The sequence below is a fragment of the Scyliorhinus torazame genome, chromosome 2 (assembly GCF_047496885.1).
Source record: "Scyliorhinus torazame isolate Kashiwa2021f chromosome 2, sScyTor2.1, whole genome shotgun sequence".
NCBI lineage: Eukaryota > Metazoa > Chordata > Chondrichthyes > Carcharhiniformes > Scyliorhinidae > Scyliorhinus > Scyliorhinus torazame.
Window position 1 is genome coordinate 275,892,136 of NC_092708.1, and position 24,062 is coordinate 275,916,197.

The 24,062-nt window shown below is 46.4% G+C and overlaps 1 protein-coding gene across 3 annotated transcripts in view; it reads left to right on the plus strand.

Annotated features, from left to right (window-relative positions):
• LOC140398912 (DDB1- and CUL4-associated factor 4-like) overlaps positions 1–24,062 on the plus strand; it is a 282,089-nt gene that overhangs the window by 43,660 nt on the left and 214,367 nt on the right. For 2 of the 3 annotated variants that reach the window (XM_072487889.1, XM_072487908.1), the window contains exon 4: positions 12,019–12,173. In XM_072487889.1, the coding sequence (XP_072343990.1) occupies positions 12,019–12,173 (155 nt within the window). Of the gene's footprint in view, positions 1–10,773; positions 10,884–12,018; positions 12,174–24,062 lie in introns of all 3 variants that reach the window. The other variant, XM_072487899.1, reaches the window with a different exon arrangement.

Below are 24,062 nucleotides of genomic sequence, written 5' to 3' on the forward strand. Positions count from 1 at the left end.
CCAGTGCCCTGTCTGAACCTTGTTTCCTCAGCCTTATATAAGTATCCTTCTTCCTCTTAACAAGACATTCAACCTCTCTTGTCAACCATGGTTCCCTCACTTGACCATCTCTTCCCTGCCTGACAGGGACATACATATCAAGGACACATAGTATCTGTTCCTTGAACAAGTTCCACATTTCAATTGTGTCCTTCCCTGACAGCCTATGTTCCCAACTTATGCACTTCACTTCTTGTCTGACAGCATCGTATTTAACCTTCCCCCAATTGTAAACCTTGCCCTGTTGCACGCACCTATCCCTCTCCATTTCTAAAGTGAAAGTCACAGAATTGTGGTCACTATGTCCAAAATGCTCCCCCGCTAACAAATCTATCACTGACCCTGGTTCATTACCAAGTACCAAATCCAATATGACCTCCCCTCTGGTCGGACAATCTACATACTCTGGAAGAAAAGCTTCCTGGACACACTGCACAAACACCACCCCATCCAAACTATTTGATCTGAAGAGTTTCCACTCAATATTTGGGAAGTTGAAGTCACCCATGACTACTAACCCTGTAACTTCTGCACCTTTCCAAAATCGGTATCCCAATCTGTTCCTCCACATCTCTGCTGCTATTGGGGGACCTATAGAAAACTCCCAACAAGGTGACTGCTCCTTTCCTATTTCTGACTTCAACCCATACTACCTCAGTCGGCAGATCCTCCTCGAACTGCCTTTCTGCAGCTGTTATACTATCTCTAATTAACATTTCCACCTCCCACCTCTTTTACCACCCTCCCTAATCTTATTGAAACATATATAACTCGGAACCTCCAACAACCATTTCTGCCCCTCTTCTATCCAGGTTTCCGTGATGGCCACCACATCGTAGTCCCAAGTACCGATCCATGCCTTAAGTTCACCCACCTTATTCCTGATGCTTGTTGCGTTGAAGTATATACACTTCAACCCATCTCCGTGCCTGCAAGTACTCTCCTTTGTCAGTGTTACCTTCCCCTCTCCCTCACTACACGCTTTGACGTCCTGAACATCGGCTACCTTAGTTGCTGGACTACAAATCCGGTTCCCGTTCCCATTCCCCTGCCAAATTAGTTTAACCCCTCCCGAAGAGTACTAGAAAACCTCCCTCTCAGGATATTGGTGCCCCTCAGGTTCAGATGCAACCCGCCTGCTTGTACAGGTCCCACCTTCCCCAGAATGCGCTCTAATTATCCAAATACCTGAAGCCTTCCCTCCTGCACCATTCCTGCAGCCATGTGTTCAACTGCACTCTCTCCCTATTCCTAGCCTCGCTATCACGTGGCACCGGCAACAAACCAGACATGACAACTCTGTCTGCCCTGGCTTTTAACTCCGAGCCTAATTCCCTGAACTCGTTTATTACATCCACCCCCTTTTCCTACCTACGTCATTGGTACCAATGTGCACCACATAGAACATAGAACATTACAGCGCAGTACAGGCACTTCGGCCCTCGATGTTGCGCTGACCTGTGAAACCACTCTAAAGCCCATCTACACTATTCCCTTATCGTCCATATGTCTATCCAATGACCATTTGAATGCCCTTAGTGTTGGCGAGTCCACTACTGTTGCAGGCAGGGCATTCCAAGCCCTTACTACTCTCTGAGGAAAGAACCTACCTCTGACATCTGTCTTATATCTATCTTCCCTCAATTTAAAGGTATGTCCCCTCGTGCTAGACATCACCATCCGAGGAAAAAGGCTCTCACTGTCCACCCTATCCAATCCTCTGATCATCTTGTATGCCTCTTGTGACCTGTATAAGATGGACGGGTTGCATCTAAACCGGAGAGGCATAAATGTCCTGGCCGCGAGATTTGCTAGTGTCACACGGGAGGGTTTAAACTAGTATGGCAAGGGGGTGGGCACGGGAGCCTTAGTTAGGCCACACTTGGAGTATAGTGTTCAATTCTGGTCGCCACACTACCAGAAGGATGTGGAGGCTTTAGAGAGGGTGCAGAAGAGATTTACCAGAATGTTGCCTGGTTTGGAGGGCATAAGCTATGAGGAGCGATTGAATAAACTCGGTTTGTTCTCACTGGAACGAAGGAGGTTGAGGGGCGACCTGATAGAGGTATACAAAATTATGAGGGGCATAGACAGAGTGGATAGTCAGAGGCTTTTCCCCAGGGTAGAGGGGTCAATTACTAGGGGGCATAGGTTTAAGGTGAGAGGGGCAAAGTTTAGAGTAGATGTACGAGGCAAGTTTTTTACGCAGAGGGTAGTGGGTGCCTGGAACTCACTACCGGAGGAGGTAGTGGAGGCAGGGACGATAGGGACATTTAAGGGGCATCTTGACAAATATATGAATAGGATGGGAATAGAAGGATACGGACCCAGGAAGTGTAGAAGATTGTAGTTTAGTCGGGCAGTATGGTCGGCACGGGCTTGGAGGGCCGAAGGGCCTGTTCCTGTGCTGTACATTTCTTTGTTCTTTGTTCTTTGTTGCCTCAATTAAGTCACCTCTTAACCTTCTTCTCTCTAACGAAAACAGCCTCAAGTCCCACAGCCTTTCCTCATAAGATCTTCCCTCCATACCAGGCGCCATTCTGATAAATCTCCACTGCACCCTTTCCAATGCTTCCACATCCTTCCTATAATGCGGCAACCAGAATTGCACGCAATACTCCAAATGCAGCCGCACCAGAGTTTTGTACAGCTGCAACATGACCTCATGGCTCCGAAACTCAATCCCTCTACCACGACTTCTGGCTGCTCCCCCTCCCCCTTAAGCATCCTGAAGACACGATCCGAGATGTCATGGACCCTGGCACCCGGGAGGCAACAAACCATCCGAGAGTCTCACCCCTGCCCACAGAACCGCCTGTCTGTACCTCTAACTATTGAGTCCCCTAAAACTAGTGCTCTCCTAATCTCCCCCCTTCCCTTCTGAGCCCCAGAGCCGGACCTTGTGCCAGAGACCCGGTCACTGCAGCCTATCCCTGCTAGGTAATCCCTCCCAACAGTATCCAAAGCGGTAGTCTTATTGTTGAGAGGAACAACCACGGGATCCCTGCACTGATTGCTTCCTCCTCTTCCCACCTCTAACTGTTACCCAGCTACATTTGTTCTCAGGTGTAATTATGTCCCTGTAGCTTCCATCTATCAACCCCTCAGCTTCCCGAATGATCCTCAGTTCATCCAGCTCCAGCTCCAATTCTCTAACACGGTCTGTGAGGAGCTGGAGATGGCTGCACTTTCCACAGGTGAAGTCAGCAAGGACACCGGTGGTCTCCCTTACCTCGAACATTCTGCAGGAGGAACATTCCACTGCCCTAGCTGCCACGGGCAGCACGGTAGCATTGTGGATAGCACAATTGCTTCACAGCTCCAGGGTCCCAGGTTCGATTCCGACTTGGGTCACTGTCTGTGCGGAGTCTGCACATCCTCCACGTGTGTGCGTGGGTTTCCTCTGGGTGCTCCGGTTTCCTCCCACAGTCCAAAGATGTGCAGATTAGGTGGATTGGCCATGATAAATTGCCCTTAGTGTTGGGTGGGGTTCCTGTGTTATGGGGATAGGGTGGAGGTGTTGATCTTGGGCTCTTTCCAAGAGCCGGTGCTGACTCGATGGGCCGAATGGCCTCCTTCTGCACTGTAAATTCTATGATCACCTCTACTTAGTCTCCCAGTAAAAAAGAAAGAAAAAAAAGTAAATAGCTTACCTGCTCACAGCACTGAGTCTTTTTTTTTAGGTTAGAGGAAGAGGGAAGGTGGGAGACACTACACGTGTAGTGTCTCGGGTTTCCTCACCGTTCAAATTTATTGGGTAATACAAACCTTCCCAGTTCTCCCCATGGCTGACTTCCGGTTCCCTGCTGCTCTGAGAAAAAAAAGCTCCGAAAAAGTCAGTTAAAAATCAAAAACTCAGCTTACCTTCCAGCTCTCCCCTCCAAAAATCGCTCCCCTCTCTGCTCGCTCCGCTGGAGGAATGGGTGACCGGAGGTTTTATTCTTTAGAAGTAATTTGCTACTTAGGTTTATTCCCAAATTGAGAAGCTTTATTTCTGGCTATGTTATTTACTTCTCTTCAAATATTTAGTCAATTTTTTCATTTTCCTACTGTTGGTTTTACTTTATAGTGCATTTCCTATTTTAACTTGCCTTTTCCTGGGGTTCCATCAAGTATCATCAGTTTTCCCCGCATACTGTTTACAATCTTCAATCTATCTGATTGGTTCAGTATGTATCTCGGGCTGTTTTGTAAGTGCTCCCTATATTTTACTGAGCATGTTGTTACTGGCGCTCTCTCTGTTAATCCTAGCATACTGTTGTTAAGTTCTATCTCCTGAATGTCCTGAAAATTTATGATTTAAAAATGTGTTTGTTCTTATTGTTATAATGTTCTATATGATTCAACCTGGTGTCTATCTTTCCATATCCCATTACTTCACCTGATTTCCCTAATGCGATTAACCATGCTAATATTCCCAAACTAATTACTGTAATCCCCATTAAAATTACTGCCCACCATTTTAAACAATCTAGTCTACTCTCTGTCCTAATTACTTCCATTCATTCTTCGACCCTGATCCTAATTTCCCTCTTGATTGTAGTCCTTTCTCTCCCTTCAAACAAATAGGTTTGTATCCTTCTCACCATCTGAAAATCAAACGAACAGGTCAAGGTTGGAGAGGGTCCTAATTCTTAATTTACATTTTCTATTCTTGCCTGGATATTCCAGAAGTGCCCTCTCCAGGATTTCCAGATTTTCTTTGCCATCATCTCTTTTTCTTTCTTTCTTTACTGGCTTGGACTTTTTTCTCATGTATGTACATCATATAATTTAAGGTCGTTTAAGCCTTCTCTTTCTATTATTGTACCCCTGTGTGAGATTTGAAGAATCTCAAACTCCTTTTCTTTCTCTTGCTGCCCATAGTTTTCTATGGAGTATCATAATTCTTCTTTTATTGTTTGACTGGGTTAGATGTCTTAGTTCCAATACAGTTTCTTTTACTCCAAATTCCATTCTTTTCTAACTGAACTGTATGATCCCCCAAATTCTGAATGATTGTGTCTTTCTCTTTTACGGTTTCATTAATTACCTTTCCTGTGGTTTTAGTTGGTAGCTTCACCCACACTTCCTCTCCTACTTGATAATGGCCTGATGCACTCGGTTCCCCTGGTGCCTTAGAGATAGAGGTCCCAAGATTACTATTCAGATCAAATACTATTCTTTTAATGTCTCTATCCCAACTTTTATCATTCTGATTTTTGATTATCCAATCTTTTACTTTTCTTACAGATCTCTCAGCCACTCCATTACTCTCAGTCGCATATTTCACTGCCTTATTTATTATTATTCCCGTCTGCGCAAAAGTTAATAACGGTAATATTTTTAAAGTGCGACGCATTGTCCATTCAAAGTGACTTTGGTCTACCTCCCGAGGTCATCATTTCTGCTATTTCTTCATCCATTTTTATCTGTAGCTCCGGATTTAATTTGAGTGCTAATATCCCCGATATTACTACTCCTAACTTCCCTTCTTTATTGGAAGGATTCACCTGTACATTCCCTTTTGCAGTTACAAAATCCCCTTCCACTAATTGTACCTGCTTTCCTCCTCGGTTTAGTATCTTTAAAATTCTCATCTGCTCCCATTTATCTTTGTTTTCACTTGGCACATTTGTTTGAAGTTCTACTGTTTTTACAGTGTTATCGGATTCTAAAACTGATTCCTCATCCTTTTTCATTTTCAGCGTTTCATTGTTTTGCAACTTTTTTATAATCTCTTGCTATTTTGGACTTAATTTTGTGTTCACTGGGTATTTGGATTATCTCTTTCATGTCTTCGCTATCTATGATTTTAACCATTCCAGAGCATACTTTGCCCACTTGAGCAGCCGCATGCTTCTGTTTTTGTCCAGATAAGATTAATGCCTCAGCTTCATTTTCGAAAGCAAATTCACACAGTGCTTTAAGAATCCCCACTGGATCCTTTTGTTGCAAGGCTTTAGGTAATCTAACTAGAATTGAGACCCCCCCCCCCCCATTTTGATAAGCCTCCCTATCCAGGAGTTCCCCGTCTCTTTCAATTTTTTCTACTCTCGTTCCATTTCTTCCTCTCTCTTACCTGTACTCCAAGGCAAGAGGACTACCCTAATTGCCATTTTTCGGATTTTTATTTCTGTTCCTGGTGGTCCCTTTCAGTCGCGATCTGAAATTAAGGAATAAGTGCCCGTCGTGGGCAGTTACCATAAATCTTCCTGTTCTAGTTCAGGGTCGATTGATTGGTTTCCAAAAGGTTTCCAGGCATCCCTATTTCCCTGGATTTTTCCTCCCAATCTACCTTACTGTAAGGATGATTTATTGTTTGGCCTACTTCTGCCAGTAATGGATGCAGGACACTGAACACTTGGCATTAAGATGTCCTGCAGACTTTAACTCAGGGTTAGTATCTTCCATCTACTAACACTCGCAGCCAACTGAGTTATATGTTCCCCCGATCCACAGAATCTCCTCCCAAAGTGAATCACCCATGACTTTCTTAACTACACTCGGCAGGTAAAGTTCGTCCCACACATAGACCAAAAACAAGCTTCCAACATTTCAGTCTGGTTAGAAGCCTCCCTTCTAACCTCCACTCCCGTTCAACCAGAAGTTTCCAGTATTCTGGTCTCGCCTCACCCAGAATGTGATTCCTGCACTCTGAGCTCCTTTAACTAGAGTGTGCTTCCCGCACTCCAGCTTTCCTTTAAACATAAAAAACTGCCATTGGGGTTGACCCCACACACAGCCACAGACAAAATATGGTCAAACATCTTTTTTCTCTCCCACAATGTGGTTAAAGACGCCAGGATTTAAATGAAGAAAAATACTGCTTATGGTTAATAAAAATAACAAAAACAACACCGCCGTGTTAAATAAGTAGGCAAGTGACTGAAAATATTGAGGCTACATGATCAAATGCCACATTTCTCCATTTTCCATTACAAGTGGCACTTACTCAGCAATAACCTGCTCACGGACGCTCAGTATGGGTTCCGCCAGGGTCACTCATTACAGCCTTGGTTCAAATATGGACAAAAGAGCTGAATGCCAGAGGTGAGGTGAGAGTGACTGCCCTTGACGTCAATGCAGCATTTGAATCAGCATGGCATCAAGGATCCCTAGTAAAACTGGAGTCAATGGGGATCAGGGGAAAAACTCTCCGCTGGTTGGAGTCATACCCAGCACAAAGGAAGATTGTTGTGGTGGTTGGAGATCAATCATCTGAACTCCAGGACATCACTGCAGGAGTTCCTCAGGGTAGGGTCCTAGGCCCAACCATCTTCAGCTGCTCCAACAATGACCTCCCTTCCATCATAAGGTCAGAAGTGGGGATGTTTACGGATGACTGCACAATGTTCCGTACCATTCGCAACTCCTCAGATAATGAAACAGTCCATGTACAAATGCAGCAAAACCAGGACAATATTTAGGCTTGGGCTGACAAGTGGCAAGTTACATTCGCGCCACACAAGTGCCAGGCAATGACCATCTCCTACAAGAGAGGATCTAACCACTGCCCCTTGACATTCAATGGCATTACCATCGCTGAATCTCACACAATCAACATCCTGGTTACCATTGATCAGAAACTGAACTGGACTCACCACATTAATACTGTGGCTAACAGTCCAGATGAAAGACTAGGAATCCAATAGTAAGTAACTCACCTCCTGACCCCCCAAAGCCTGTCCACCATCTACAAGGCACAAGTCAGGAGTGTAAAGGACTACACTCCACTTGCCTGGATGAGTGCAACTCCAACAATACTCAAGAAGCTCAACACGATCCAGGACAAAGCTCCTCCTTCCACAAACATTCAAACCCTCCACCACCGAAGTACAGTGGCAGCCGTGTGTACCATCTAGATGCACTGCAGTAACTTCCCAAGGTTTCTTAGACAACACCTTCCAAAACCTCGACCATCTAGAAGGACAAGAGCAGCAAATACATGGGAACCCCACTACCTGGAGGTTCCCCTCCAAGTCACTCACCACCCTGATTTGGAAATATATTGCCGCTCCTTCACTGTCACTGAGGCAACATCCTGGAACTCTCTCCCTAAAGCACAGTGGGTGCATCTGCACCTCAAGGACTGCAGCGGTTCAAGAAGGCAACTCACAACCACCTTCTGAAGGGCAACTAGGGATGGGCAATAAATGCTGACCTAACCAGTGACTCCCATATCCTGTAAAAAAATTTTAAAAAAAGAATCACAAAGCAGTTAGCATCCGTGTTCTGTAAGTAGGCAAATGGAATGCCTTTATTGCAAGAAGAATAAAGTATAAAAGCAGGGAAGCTTTGCTACTACACAGGTACAGAGTATTATAAATTATATAGAGTACAGTAAGACCCCATTGACTCACATAATATTGTTTTGCTTTAATGTTGTTAACAAAGTAGTGACAACTTCTCTGTTTAATGTGGCAAGTTTCACATCAATCCCATTTGCCACAGATGTCTTGTTCTGTGCATGTGCACAGACATTTCTGCATCACTTTTGCTCCCTTCCTCACGACTGAAGTCCCTCTTCTCCCTGGTTCCCGTCCCCACCCTCCATTCTTATTTTAAAGTCTCCGCATCTTGCCACCTTGCACTTCTTCAGATGCTCCATGACGTCTCGCTCCCATTTCTGGTCTGAGCTTGTACTGAAGCCCTGCAATCCCATCTAGTGGCAGAGGTTGATTGGTGCAGGTAACATCTGAAATAAACTTCAGCTGCTACCTGCATCAACCAAAATTGATGCTGTCCAGTTAATTGAAAACTGGATTTATCCAAATTTACAGTAAATTGTATTTTTTTTACATTTTAAAGTTTAGTTTATTTTAAAGACTACTTTATTTATAAATGTAGGCATTTAGAACAGCATAATTTATTTATTTTCTGCTGAGAAATCCCCAAAGTACATGACATGCAATATTTATATTTTTTGACTTAATTTATTTTGCAAGTTATTTCAGCTGAAATTAATAGTTAGGTGCACTATTTAAACCTGAACATTGTTTTTTCTGGGTGAGAAACATCCAAAGAAACCTAACTCTGGTTTTAACATTGATTTCTGTAGGAATCCACTTTTCAGGATATGAATACAATTTCAGATGAGGACTTACTGTACTATGTACAGTTTTGGTCTTATCTAAAGAGGCATTACTTGCATTGGAAGCCATTCAGAGAAGCTTCACTAGGTTGATTATTGGGATAAAGTGGTTGTTTAATTCAGCAGGTTGGGCAATTACTCATTGAAATTTTGAGTAATGAGAGGTGATCTTATTGGTACATAAGATATTGAGGCGGGGCCTAACAGAATAGATGCTGAGAGGATGTTTCTCTTCTGGGGTGACTCTAGAATTAGTGGGTAAAGTAAAGTCACCATAGTCCCAGATGACCATAGGCTACTTTTCCCTTTGAGTGCTGACTGGTGGTGATTTAACCTGAGGATGAGGGACAAGGTTGAGAAGGCGGGGTCTTCATGAATAATCCCAACCGTATGAATAACCTCAACTGGTACGGGAATTGAACCCGCGCTGCAAGCCTTGCTCTGTATCGGACAAGATGGCCCGTCCGTCGCAACTGGTGTGTGACCAGTGCCTAGATACTGGGGATATTGGCCTGGGAGAGGAAACTCACGTTGGTACTCCTATCCTGTCAGTGGATTTTCAGGATTTTGCGATGGCAACATTAATGATATCTCTCCAGGGGCTTGAGGTACCTGCTGTACATTGTCCATGTTTCCGATGCATACAGGAGGGTGCGGACCATCGCTGCTCTGTGGACCAAGAGCTTGGTGCTGGGTTTGAGGTCTTGGTTTTCGAACGCTGTTCCTCAGGCATCCGAAGGCTGAGTTAGTGCATTAAAATCGATGTTCTGTTCATGCCGAGAGGAGGCTCCGGAAGTATGGGAAATGGTCCATGTTGTCCATGGGCTTGCCATGAACCTTGATGGCCTGGGGACAGTGTAGTGTGGTAGGAGCAGACTGGTAAACAACCTTAATTTTCTGAATGTTTAGTCTGAGGCCCTTACACTGTCTACCCCCAGAAATGGAGATAGAAGTTGAGGAAGGGAAGGAAAGTGTCGGCGATGGACCATACAATGGTGAGAAAAGGGTGTAAATTTGAAGAAAAATTGATTAATTGTTCCTGTGCCTGGCAGGAGCAAGAAGCAGCACCATATGTGCCAGAAAATGTAGGACCGAAAAAAGGAATGATCCATATACCCCACAAAAAGACAGGCATAACTTGGGCCCATGCGAGTACCCATAACACCTTGTATTTGGGGGAAGTGAGACAAGTTAAAGCAGAAATTGTTTGATGAGAGCTGGGCGAGGGAGGCTGATGGTGACTGTTTCAGTTTCTGTTCAAGGAAGAAAGCCCTCAAAGCTTCCGCGTGGGAGATGAAGATGGAGGTGGAGAGATTGGGCATCCATAGTGAAGAGGAGGAAGTTGGGGCCAGGAAATTGGAAAATGGTGAAAATATGTAGGGAATCAGAAGAATCACAGATGTAGGTGAGAGGAGATTGGGCAAGGAGCGAAAAAAATAGAGTTAAGTTAAGAAGGAATAAGTTCAGTGGGGCAGGAACAAACTGAAATGATAGGTCTACACGACATTTGTGTGGAGTTTGCACATTCGGCACGTGTCTGCGTGGGTTTCACCCCCACAACCCAAAGATGTGCAGGTTAGGTGGATTGGCCATGCTAAATTGCCCCTTAATTGGGAAAAAAAATAACTGGGTACTCAAATTTTTTTTTTATTTAAAAAAAGATCCATCAAGACAGTCCTGGTTATGGATATTGGAAAGGAAGTGGAAGTGGGCTGTATAGAATCGAGGGACTATGAAGTGGGAAGCTATGGAGGGAAGATCTCCAGAGGAGGTGAGGCCAGTGCTGGAACAGTGGCGTGATGTTTGATTTGGAATAGTGGTCCATTGGGCGGTAGGAAGAAGGGGTTGTGAATTTAGGTTGGGGAGAAATAGAGAGAGGTGAAGATCAGAAAATGCACGCCACACGTGCGCCGTTCCCAACGCGGGACGCACGTGCGCTGCTCCCAATGCATGCCGCCCATGCGCCATTCCCAATACGTGCACCGTTCCCAATGCGTGTCACACATTCGCCGCTCCCATCGGGCACCACATGTGCTCTGTTCGCAATGTGCAGCATATGCTCTATTCCCAACGCACGTCGCACGTGTCCTGTTCCCAACGTGCACTGCACGTACTCCGTAACCAATACACGCCTCACATGCGCCGTTCCCAACGCGTGCCACACGTTCGCCGTTCCCAACGCGTGCCACACATTCGCCGTTCCCTTCATGCGCTGCACGTGCTTCGTTCCCAATGCGCGGCGCACATGCTCCACTCCCAACGCGCGCCACAGTGAGCTGTTCCCAACGTGCATTGCAGGTGCACATTATATTCCAAAATCCGATACACACTCGGCCCCAAGCATTTCGGATAAGGAATGCTCAAACTGTATATACATGTTTTATGAAAATGTAGTGTGTTATAACAGGTTTCTCTATTGTTGCATTCCATTAAAATTGTACCATTCAGTTCATATTGCCTCTTCTCATTCTCCCTACCAATATGAATTACTTCGCACTTCTCTAATGTCACATTCCACCTGCCATGTGTCAGCCCATTTTGCCAGTCCTCCTTTGTTCATATTCCTGAGCCAGATTTCCAATCCTTCAAATGATCATATTGATCCCACCAAGCTTTCCTCTCAGGGCAATAACAGCAGAAACCCCCGGAAATGCTGGAAAAACTACATTCTGAACTCTGAGCTCTGAAGAGGAGTCATATGAACTTGAAACGTTAACTCTGTTTCTCTGTCCACAAAAGATGCTGACATATCTACTGAGTTTTTAAGCATTTTTGTTTCTTTATTTCTCCTTGGGGTGCCTCGTAAGGATGTTGATTGAATACCATTGGGGTTTGAAAAGCTGTGCATGTTTGGATGCAGAAATTTAACTGTTCATACTGTTTAGTAACGGGTCTTTTTGTTTTAGAGCTACCTGGATTTTACTATGATCAAAAAAAGGACAGATATTTTAGGCTATTGCCTGGACACAACAACTGTAACCCTCTTACATGGGAGACAATTAAACAAAGGGAAATGGAAGAAAAACGATTGAAGATGTTGGAGGAAGATGCTAAAAGTGGGGTAATTAGACTTGTATTTTACAAAATGGTTTTCGGAGAAATGTGGACATATATATCTATCAAAGATTCTATAGCAGAGCACTTGGAAAATAGTGGCAGGATCGGACAGAGTCACCATGCTTGACAAATCTACTGGAATTCTTCAAGGATGTAACTAGTAGAATTGACGAGTGGGAGCCAGTGGACGTGGTATGTCTGGATTTTCAGAAGGCTTTTGACAAAGTCCCGCATAAGGGACTAGTGTGTAAAATTAAAGTGCATGGGATATGGGATAGTGTATTGAGATGGATAGAAAACTGGTTGGTAGACAGGAAACAAAGAGTTGGAATTAACGGGTCTTTTTCAAATTGGCAGGCAGTGACCAGTGGGGTACCGGAGGGATCGGTGCTAGAACCCCAGCTATTCACAATATATATTAATGATTTAGATGAGGGAACAAAATGTAATATCTCCAAATTTGCAGATGACACCAAGTTGGGTGGGAGGGTGAGCTGAGGAGGATGCAGAGATCCTTCAGTGCGATTTGCACAAGCTGAGTGAGTGGGCAAATGAATAGCAGATGCAGTATAATTTGGAGAAATGCGAGGTTATCCTGGTAGCAAAAACGAAAAGGCAGACTATTAGCTGAATGGCCATAAATTAGGAGAGGGGAATGTGCAACGCGACCTGGGTGTCCTCACACACCAGTCACTGAAGATAAACATGCAGGGTCTGCAGACGGTGAAGGAGGCAGATGTTATGTTGGAGAGGTTTCGAGTACAGGAGCAGGATTTCTTGCTACAATTATACAGGGTTTGGTGAAGCCACACCCGGAATATTGTATTAAGCTTTGGTCTCCATATCTGAGTAAGGATGGGCTAGATTCTTCAAAAATGGGGCGATGCCTCCACGCCGGTGTAAAAACGCTGGCGGTTCACTCCCCAGTTTCCTGCAAAAATAAATGGCTATTCACTTACCTGCAGGGGGCTAGCAGGGACCCAGGGAGCTGCACGCAGCATTGGCTGCGGATACGGGCCACCGCACTTCCAGTTCCGAATCCGCGTGCGCATGGCGGCGGCCTCCAGCGGCCGCACAGAGCGTCATGGTGGACTTGGACCGCGGACCAAGACCAACAAACTCGGCCCCCCGATCGGCCACGCGCCGCTGCATCGGACAGGCCCGATCGCTGATCCGGCGGCCCATAAGGCCCCCCCGGTGCTTGATCCCCCCGCCCCCCCACCAGGGCGGCCGCATTATTTCCACGCCGTCGGAAACTCGGCCGGTCGGGATTGGAGTATCGCTGGGAGGGCCTCTAGCAGTGGCCCCCCAGCTACGCGGCGTATTTCGCGGGCGAGCGATTCTCCGGAGAAGCGCCAGGCCTGATTCGGTCGGGGACATCAATTCTCAGCCCCCCGCGCCGAACGCGATTTCTTGCTCCAGATTGGATTTTGGATTTGAATTTGTTTTTTGTCACGTGTACTGAGGTACAGTGAAAAGTATTTTTCTGCGAGCATCTCAACAGATCATTAAGTACATGAACAGAAAAGAAAAGAAAATGCACAATAGGGCAACACAAGGTGCACAATGTAAATACATAGACTCTGGCAACGGGTGAAGCACACAGGGATGTAGTGTTAATCAGGTCAGTCCATAAGAGGGTCGTTTAGGGGTCTGGTAACAGCGGGGAAGAAACTGTTCTTGAACCTGCTCGTGCGTGTTCTCCGACTTTTGTATCTCCTGCCCGATGGAAGGAGTGCAGCGAAGGTTTACCAGACTGATTCCTATGATGGTGGGACTGACGTATGAGGAGAGATTGAATCGTTTGCTGGAGTTCAGAAGAATGAGGCGGATCTCATAGAAACCTTTAAAATTCTAACAGGACTGTACAGGGTAGATGCAGGGAGGATGTTCCTGATGATGGGCGAGTCCAGAACCAGGGGTCACAGTCTGACGATACAGGGTAGACCATTTAGGACAGAGATGAGGAGAAATACGGGGCAGCACGGTAGCATTGTGGATAGCACAATTGCTTCACAGCTCCAGGGTCCCAGGTTCGATTCCGGCTTGGGTCACTGTCTGTGCGGAGTCTGCATGTCCTCCCCGTGTCTGCGTGGGTTTCCTCCGGGAGCTCCGGTTTCCTCCCACAGTCCAAAGATGTGCAGGTTAGGTGAATTGGCCAATGATAAATTGCCCTTAATGTCCAAACTTGCCCTTGGTGTTGGGTGGAGGTGTTGAGTTTGGGTAGGGTGCTCTTTCCAAGAGCCGGTGCAGACTCAAAGGGCCGAATGGCCTCCTTCTGCACTGTAAATTCAATGATAATCTATGATTAATCTAGGACAAAGGTTCGGCACAACATCGTGGGCCGAAGGGCCTGTTCTGTGCTGTATTTTCTATGTTCTATGTTCTAAATATCTTCACCCAGAGAGTGGTCGGTCGGCCTGTGGAATTCGTTACCACAGGAAGTAGTTGAGGCCAAAACGTTGTATGTTTTCAAGGAGCAGTTAGAAATAGCACGTAAGGTGAAGGGAATCAAAGGATATGGGGGAAAGCAGGATTAGACTATTGAGTTGGATGATCAGCCATGATCAGAATGAATGAATGAATGAATGCAGGCTCAAGGGGCCAAATGGCCTCTTCCTGCACTTAGTTTCTATCTTTTTATTTATGTGTGATGATGTTAACAGATAAAATGGGTAATTTGCAGTTGAGTAGGCTATAACTACAAGGTGCACTACAAGGATCAGTACTTGGGTCTCAGTTGTTTAACAACCTATATCAATAGACCAACCCACAGGACTGAGAATGTATTCATTTTTCTGACAATATAAAGTTAGGTAGGAAAGTAAGGTATGAATTGGATGCAAGGAGTCTGCAAAGTGATATAAATATGATAAGTGAGTGGGCAAGAGTCGAATGTGACATGGGAACAATAGAGTATATTTTAAATGCTGAGTTGCTGGGAGACGTTGGTATTCAGAAATACCTGGGTATATACCAGGCTATTAGAATAGATGGCATTGAGGTATGTAGGGAAGAGGTGTTGGCAATTCTGGACAGGCTGAAAATAGATAAGTCCCTGGGTCCTGATGGGATTTATCCTAGGATTCTCTGGGAGGCCAGGGAAGAGATTGCTGGACCTTTGGCTTTGATTTTTATGTCATCATTGGCTACAGGAATAGTGCCAAAGGACTGGAGGATAGCAAATGTGGTCCCTTTGTTCAAAAAGGGGAGCAGAGACAACCCCGGCAACTATAGACCGGTGAGCCTCACGTCTGTAGTGGGTAAAGTCTTGGAGGGGATTATAAGAGACAAGATTTATAATCATCTAGATAGGAATAATATGATCAGGGATAGTCAGCATGGCTTTGTGAAGGGTAGTTCATGCCTCACAAACCTTATCGAGTTCTTTGAGAAGGTGACTGAACAGGTAGACGAGGGTAGAGCAGTTGATGTGGTGTATATGGATTTCAGCAAAGCGTTTGATAAGGTTCCCCACGGTAGGCTATTGCAGAAAATATGGAGGCTGGGGATTGAGGGTGATTTAGAGATGTGGATCAGAAATTGGCGAGCTGAAAGAAGACAGAGGGTGGTGGTGGATGGGAAATGTTCAGAATGGAGTTCAGTTACAAGTGGAGTACCACAAGGATCTGTTCTGGGGCCGTTGCTGTTTGTCATTTTTATCAATGACCTAGAGGAAGGCGCAGAAGGGTGGGTGAGTAAATTTGCAGACGATACTAAAGTCGGTGGTGTTGTCGATAGTGTGGAAGGATGTAGCAGGTTACAGAGGGATATAGATAAGCTGCAGAGCTGGGCTGAGAGGTGGCAAATGGAGTTTAATGTAGAGAAGTGTGAGGTGATTCACTTTGGAAGGAATAACAGGAATGCAGAATATTTGGCTAATGGTAAAGTTCTTGGAAGTGTGGATGAGCAGAGGGATCTAGGTGTCCATGTACATAGATCCCTGAAAGTTGCCACCCAGGTTGATAGGGTTGTGAAGAAGGCCTATGGAGTGTTGGCCTTTATTGGTAGAGGGATTGAGTTCCGGAGTCAGGAGGTCATGTTGCAGCTGTACAGAACTCTGGTACGGCCGCATTTGGAGTATTGCGTACAGTTCTGGTCACCGCATTATAGGAAGGACGTGGAGGCTTTGGAGCAGAGGTGATTTACCAGGATGTTGCCTGGTATGGAGGGAAAATCTTATGAGGAAAGGCTGATGGACTTGAGGTTGTTTTCGTTGGAGAGAAGAAGGTTAAGAGGAGACTTAATAGAGGCATACAAAATGATCAGAGGGTTAGATAGGGTGGACAGTGAGAGCCTTCTCCCGCGGATGGAAATGGCTGGCACGAGGGGACATAGCTTTAAACTGAGGGGTAATAGATATAGGACAGAGGTCAGAGGTAGGTTCTTTACGCAAAGAGTAGTGAGGCCGTGGAATGCCCTACCTGCTACAGTAGTGAACTCGCCAACATTGAGGGCATTTAAAAGTTTATTGGATAAACATATGGATGATAATGGCATAGTGTAGGTTAGATGGCCTTTGTTTCGGTGCAACATCGTGGGCCGAAGGGCCTGTACTGCGCTGTATCGTTCTATATTCTATGTACACGAATCGCAAAGTTAACATGCAGGTGCAGCAAGTATTTAGGAAAGCAAATGGTATGTTAGTTTTTACTCCCAAGGGATTGGAGTACAAGAGTCTTACACTTTTATATAGAACCTTGATAAGATCTGGAATATGACGTACAATTTTAGCCTCCTTGTCTACGGAAGGATATAGCTGCATGAGAGGGAGTGTAATGAAGGCTCACTTGACTAGAACATAGAACATAGAAAAATACAGCACAGAACAGGCCCTTCGGCCCACAATGTTGTGCCGAACCTTTGTCCTAGATTAATCATAGATTATCATAGAATTTACAGTGCAGAAGGAGGCCATTCGGCCCATTGAGTCTGCACCGGCTCCTGGAAAGAGCACCCCACCCAAGGTCAACACCTCCACCCAACACTAAGGGCAATTTATCATGGCCAATCCACCTAACCTGCACATCTTTGGACTGTGGGAGGAACCCAGAGCACCCGGAGGAAACCCACGCACACACTGGGAGGATGTGCAGACTCCACACAGACAGTGACCCAAGCCGGAATCGAACCTGGGACCCTGGAGCTGTGAAGCAATTGTGCTATCCACAATGCTACCATGCTGCCCTTAAGAACAAATTAATCTACACTATATCATTCTACCGTAATCCATGTACCTATCCAATAGCTGCTTGAAGGTCCCTAATGTTTCTGACTCAACTACTTCCACAGGCAGTGCATTCCATGCCCCCACTACTCTGTGATGAATCTGCTTCCTGGGATGAGTGGACTGTTCTACGAGAAGAGATTGAGCAGAGCAGGCCTTTATGACAGTATTGGTAGGCATGACCACCGCATAGCCCTTGTTGAGACAACGCTCCGCCTTCACATTGGAGATACCCTCCATCATGTGTGTGGCTCAACCAATGTGCTAAATGGGATTGATTTAAAACAGATTTAGTAACTCGAGACCGTGCATCCATGAGGTGCTGTGGTCTATCAACAGCATAATTGTACTCAACATGTGCACAAGAACTTGCCACGCCCCTAGACAAGCTGTTCCAGTACATCTACAATGCTTTTTAAAAATAAATTTAGAGTACCCAATTATTTTTTCCAATTAAGGGACAATTTAGCATGGCCAATCCACCTACCCTGCACATCTTTGGGTTGTGGGGGTGAAACCCACTGGGAGAACGTGCAAACTCCACACGGACAGCGACCCAGGGCCGGGATTTGAACCCGGGTCCTCAGCGCCGTAGGTAGCAATGCTAACCACTGTGCCACCGTACTGCCCCATACATCTACAAAACTGGCATCTACCCGGCAATGTGGTAAATTGTCCAGGTATATCCTATCCACAAAAATCAGGACAAATTCAACCCGGCCAATTACCACCCCTCCAGCCTACTCTCGATCATCAGCAAAGTGATGGAAGGGGCCATCACAGTGCTATCTAGCAACACTTACTCAGCAATAACCTGTTCACTGACATCCAGTTTGAGCTCCCCCAGGGTCATTCAGTTCCTGACCTCATTACAGCCTTGGTTCAAACATGGTCAAATGCCGCCTTGCTGTCAAGGGCAGTCACACTCACCTTACCTCTGGAGTTTAGCTCTTTTGTCCGAGTATGGCACTAAGGAGCACCAGCAAAACTAAAGTCAATGGGAACCAGGGAAAACACTCCCTGGTTAGTATCATTCCTGGCACAAAGAAAGATGGCTGTGGTTGTTGGAGTCCTGGGTCATTCCTGAGGGTTGTGGCCTGGGCCCAACCATCTTCAACTGCTTCATAATGACCTTCCTTCGATCATAAGGTCAGAAGTGGGGACATTCGCTGGTGATTGCATCATCAATGACATTTCAGGACTGCTGATGATGGCATGTGAGGGGAGGTCATGCACGAGGTTGCTCCGACCATGATCTGCGTTTTTAAGTTCCTTTTGCCCGATCTTTCAGGAGATTCTTGCTGGAAAGCATTCTGGATCGATAATACAATGTCCCCACACAGAACACATGCCAAAAAGAAAAGGAAGCAAAAACCCACAGAAGACAATTCTTCGGTGGACTCGGAGACAACAAACAAACAAACAAACAACAAAGAAATGTACAGCACAGGAACAGGCCCTTCGGCCCTCCAAGCCCATGCCGACCACGCTGCCCGACTAAACTACAATCTTCTACACTTCCTGGGTCCGTATCCCTCTAGTCCCATCCTATTCATGTATTTGTCAAGATGCCCCTTAAATGTCACTATCGTCCCTGCACTTTGTGCAGTTTACCAACAGGGAAAATGGCTGCGGCATTGTCCACAAAACAACAGACATGTTCTTGCATGTGCTCACAAAGGAGCTTAAAAACACTTCGGCAAGCAATAAAAGTTGGTGTCGGTGGAGGAAGCACTGAGCCCTATCCGGGCGAAACTTGAGAAAACCATTGAGGCAGTAAAGAAGCATGGTGCGGTGCTGGAGGGTGTGGCGGACGAGGCAAGTTGATCAGCTTGTGTTGTTGGAAGCCGCGGTGGTGGCCGATGTGACGAAGAGATTGAAGGCTAAGGTCGATGATCTCGAAAACCTCAGAGTCGTTGGGTTGCAGGAGGGGGTGCAGGGCCTGAATCCCACTGAATATTTGTCGCAGATGTTTGGAGAATGATGGGTGAGGATGGTCTCGCGTCACGTCTGGAGCTGGATAGAGCTCATCTCGGACACTTAGGCAGACTCCTCAGCTGATCGAGCCACCTCGAGCGATCATTATTCGCTTCCACAGCTTTAGGGAGAAGGAGAGGGTTCTGAAGTTGGCACAAGAACACCATAACTTGAAGTGTGAAGGAAACCTCTTGAGGATTTACCGGGACGTGGGGTCAGAGCTGACGAAGCAGGCAGCCTTTAATTAGGTTAAGGCCGTTCTGTAAGAGAAAGGAGTTTGGTTTGGATTGGTATATCCGGCAAGGTTGCGGGTCACACGTAAGTTAAAGGACTATTACTTTGAGGAACCGGGGAAGCGGATACCTGCATTGAAAAGGATGAAATTGGGGCTAGTTGAATGTGTCGTATAAGATCTTTGATGTATGTGGGTTGGGAAGGGTGTTGGGAAGTAATGTATAAAGTCGTGATTACATTTATTTTTCTGTATATGGAGTTGATGGGGGATTTTTATGATGAGGACAGTACTATGAGGACTGTTTTATCCTCTAGGTGGGCTATGTCATTATCTTTTTCTTTGTCCTGGGGGAGGGGGAGACTGCCCCGCTAGCAATAAACAAGGCTAACAAACGAGTGAGATGGTTGGGGGGGGGGGGTGGAGCTGCAGCTGTTGAACCGGTTTGATCAGGTTTGGGAGGCTTAGCTTCTGGGTTGGGGCTTGGGGGGGGTTTGGTTTCAGTTTTCGTATTTGGGTGGGATGTTAAGTGCAAGTGGGGAGAGGGTTAGTTTGCTGATGGTGCTGATAGGACTTTCTTTGTTTACACGCGGGGGGGGGGATGTCGCTGAAGACTCCAATTTGGTTGGTCACCTGGAACGTAAGAGTGTTGAGTGGCCTCGTTCCAATTTGGTTGGTCACCTGGAACGTAAGAATGTTGAGTGGCCTCGTGAAGCGGTCAAGAGATTTTGCTCACCTAAGGAATCTAAAATGCTGATGTGGTGCATTTGCAGGAGATTCATTATGGGTAAGAGATCAGACCAGACTGCGGAGGGGCTGGGTGGGACATGTGTTTCACTCCGGCTTTGATAACGGGGTCCGAGGTGCGGCAATTTTGGTTAATAAGCGGGTCCCCTTATCGGTCACCAGGATTGTGGCGGATCCTAATGGTAGGTACGTGGTGGTCAGTAGGTCTCTAGCGGGTATTTTGGTGATAATGGTAAATGTCTATTGGGATGACATTTGGGATGATTTGGCTTTTATTAAGAATCTGTTGGCATCCATTCCGATCTAGTTACGCACCGGTTGTTCTGGGAGGGGACTTTAATTGTGTACTGGATCCTAAAGTGGACCGGTCCAGGTCTACATCTTTGGCTCTATCAGGAGTGGAGAAGGCGGTTCTGGCCTTTAGAGAGCAGATGGGAGGGAAGGTGGGGGGGTCTTTCCCTCCACGTTGTGAGAGGCCCTTTAGCAGGTTGTAAGGTGGGGAGGTAATCTATAAGGCACATTTAGATTGGATGGTGAGGGCGGAATAGTAGCGACTGGTGGGTGAGATTTTGGAGATGGATCACCGCTATTTGGATCCTACTCCGGAGTTTGCTGGCAACTCCGATTAGTAGGACCCTACTCCGGGTGCTGGAAACTAGGAAGCAGCTGCAAATGCAGTTTGATCTGGTGTCCACAGGGAAGGCGGTGGGCCAGCTGTAGCGCTCGAGGGGGATGGTTTCAGAGTACAGGGAGAAGGCAGGCTGTCCTTTGGCTCATCAGATGAGGTGGCAGGCAGCTTCCTGGGAGATCATAAAGATTAGGCAGCTTGGTCTCTGCCCTGTTGGAGGGCAGTGCATCATTTGAGTTTTTTTTACAAGGATCTCTATAGGTCAGAGGCAGTGAGGCAGACATGTTGGAGTTTCTAGATGGGTTGTTCTTCCCAGTGGTGGAGAAAGAGAAGGGAGGAGTTGGAGACTCAGTTTTGTCCTGAGGATGTACTGAAGGGCGATCATTGGGATTTTAGCTTCGCTGTTAAGGAGTGAGATGAGTCTATAGGACCCGCTCTCCATTGGATCTTTGTCTTTTTAGGGGATCAGCATTATTGAGGCTTCAGCCAGCGTTGGTGGCAGGGTTCCCCTTGCTAGTGATTCTGCGAACATCTCCTACAGGTCGGGGCCATTGCTGGTGCAAATTGTTTCTAGACGTTCACCAGAAATCCATCAGGCCCCAGCGCCTTCCCACCTTCATGGCTTCCCCCAGTTCGAATGGTGCTTCCAGGTCCCATCTGTATCTTCCCCCAAGATCGGCATATCCAGCTGTCGAGGAACGCTTAATCTGCGAGTCCCCCACTGGGGGCTCGGAGGTATCCAGCTCCCAGTGGAAGATTGCAGAGGCTTCATTGATCTGCTCTGGCCCTGGGACCAGCTTGCCGCTTCTGTCTTTTACTTGGGCTATTTCCCTTGTGGTTGCCTGCTTTCCCAGCTGGTGGGCCAGCAGGCGGCTGGCTTTGGCTCCATGCTCATGTCTGGCAGAGCTGGTGCACTGCTTTCCCAGTGGAGAGCAGGTTAAAGTCCATTTGTAGCGTTTCCCTCTCCATCAGTAGTTTCATGGTTGGAGCCGTGGTGTACCGCCGGTCTACCTCCAGTATGGAGTCGAGCAGCTTTTGCCTAGCCGCCCTCGCCTTCCTATCTTGGGGGGGTTTAAACTAATGCAGCAGGGGCATGGGAACCTGGATTGTAGTTTTAGGGTAAGGGAGAATGAGAGTATAGAGGTCAGGAGCTCAGATTTGACGTCGCAGGAGGGGGCCAGTGTTCAGGTAGGTGGTTTGAAGTGTGTCTACTTCAATGCCAGGAGTATACGAAATAAGGTAGGGGAACTGGCAGCATGGGTTGGTACCTGGGACTTCGATGTTGTGGCCATTTCGGAGACATGGATAGAGCAGGGACAGGAATGGATGTTGCAGGTTCCTGGGTTTAGGTGTTTTAGTAAGCTCAGAGAAGGAGGCAAAAGAGGGGGAGGTGTGGCGCTGCTAGTGAAGAGCAGTATTACGGGGCGGAGAGGATGCTAGATGGGGACTCATCTTCCGAGGTAGTATGGGCTGAGGTTAGAAACATGAAAGGAGAGGTCACACTGTTGGGAGTCTTCTATAGGCCTCCAAATAGTTCTAGGGATGTAGAGGAAAGGATGGCGAGGATGATCCTGGATAAGAGCGAAAGTAACAGGGTAGTTATTATGGGAGACTTTAACTTTCCAAATATTGACTGGAAAAGATATAGTTCGAGTACATTCGATGGGTCGTTTTTCGTACAGTGTGTGCAGGAGGGTTTCCTGACACAGTTTGTTGACAGGCCAACAAGAGGCGAGGCCACATTGGATTTGGTTTTGGGTAATGAACCAGGCCAGGTGTTGGATTTGGAGGTAGGTGAGCACTTTGGGGACAGTGACCACAATTCGGTGACGTTTACGTTAAGGATGGAAAGGGATAAGTATACACCGCAGGGCAAGAGTTATAGCTGGGGGAAGGGCAATTATGATGCCATTAGACGTGACTTGGGGGGGATAAGGTGGAGAAGTAGGCTGCAAGTGTTGGACACACTGGATAAGTGGAGCTTGTTCAAGGATCAGCTACTGCGTGTTCTTGATAAGTATGTACCGGTCAGGCAGGGAGGAAGGTGCCGAGCGAGGGAACCGTGGTTTACCAAAGAAGTGGAATCTCTTGTTAAGAGGAAGAAGGAGGCCTATGTGAAGATGAGGTGTGAAGTTTCAGTTGGGGCGATGGATAGTTACAAGGTAGCGAGGAAGGATCTAAAGAGAGAGCTAAGACGAGCAAGGAGGGGACATGAGAAGTATTTGGCAGGAAGGGTCAAGGAAAACCCAAAAGCTTTCTATAGGTATGTCAGGAATAAGCGAATGACGAGGGAAAGAGTAGGACCAGTCAAGGACAGGGATGGGAAATTGTGTGTAGAGTCTGAAGAGATAGGCGAGATACTAAATGAATATTTTTCGTCAGTATTCACTCAGGAAAAAGATAATGTTGTGGAGGAGAATGCTGAGCTCCAGGTAAATAGATTAGATGGCATTGAGGTACGTAGGGAAGAGGTGTTGGCAATTCTGGACAGGCTGAAAATAGATAAGTCCCCGGGACCTGATGGGATTTATCCTAGGATTCTCTGGGAGGCCAGGGAAGAGATTGCTGGACCATTGGCTTTGATTTTTATATCATCATTGGATACAGGAATAGTGCCAGAGGACTGGAGGATAGCAAATGTGGTCCCTTTGTTCAAAAAGGGGAGCAGAGACAACCCCGGCAACTATAGACCGGTGAGCCTCACGTCTGTAGTGGGTAAAGTCTTGGAGGGGATTATAAGAGACAAGATTTATAATCATCTAGATAGGAATAATATGATCAGGGATAGTCAGCATGGCTTTGTGAAGGGTAGGTCATGCCTCACAAACCTTATCGAGTTCTTTGAGAAGGTGACTGAACAGGTAGACGAGGGTAGAGCAGTTGATGTGGTGTATATGGATTTCAGCAAAGCGTTTGATAAGGTTCCCCACGGTAGGCTATTGCAGAAAATACGGAGGCTGGGGATTGAGGGTGATTTAGAGATGTGGATCAGAAATTGGCTAGCTGAAAGAAGACAGAGGGTGGTGGTTGATGGGAAATGTGACAGAATGGAGTTCTGTCACAAGTGGAGTACCACAAGGAT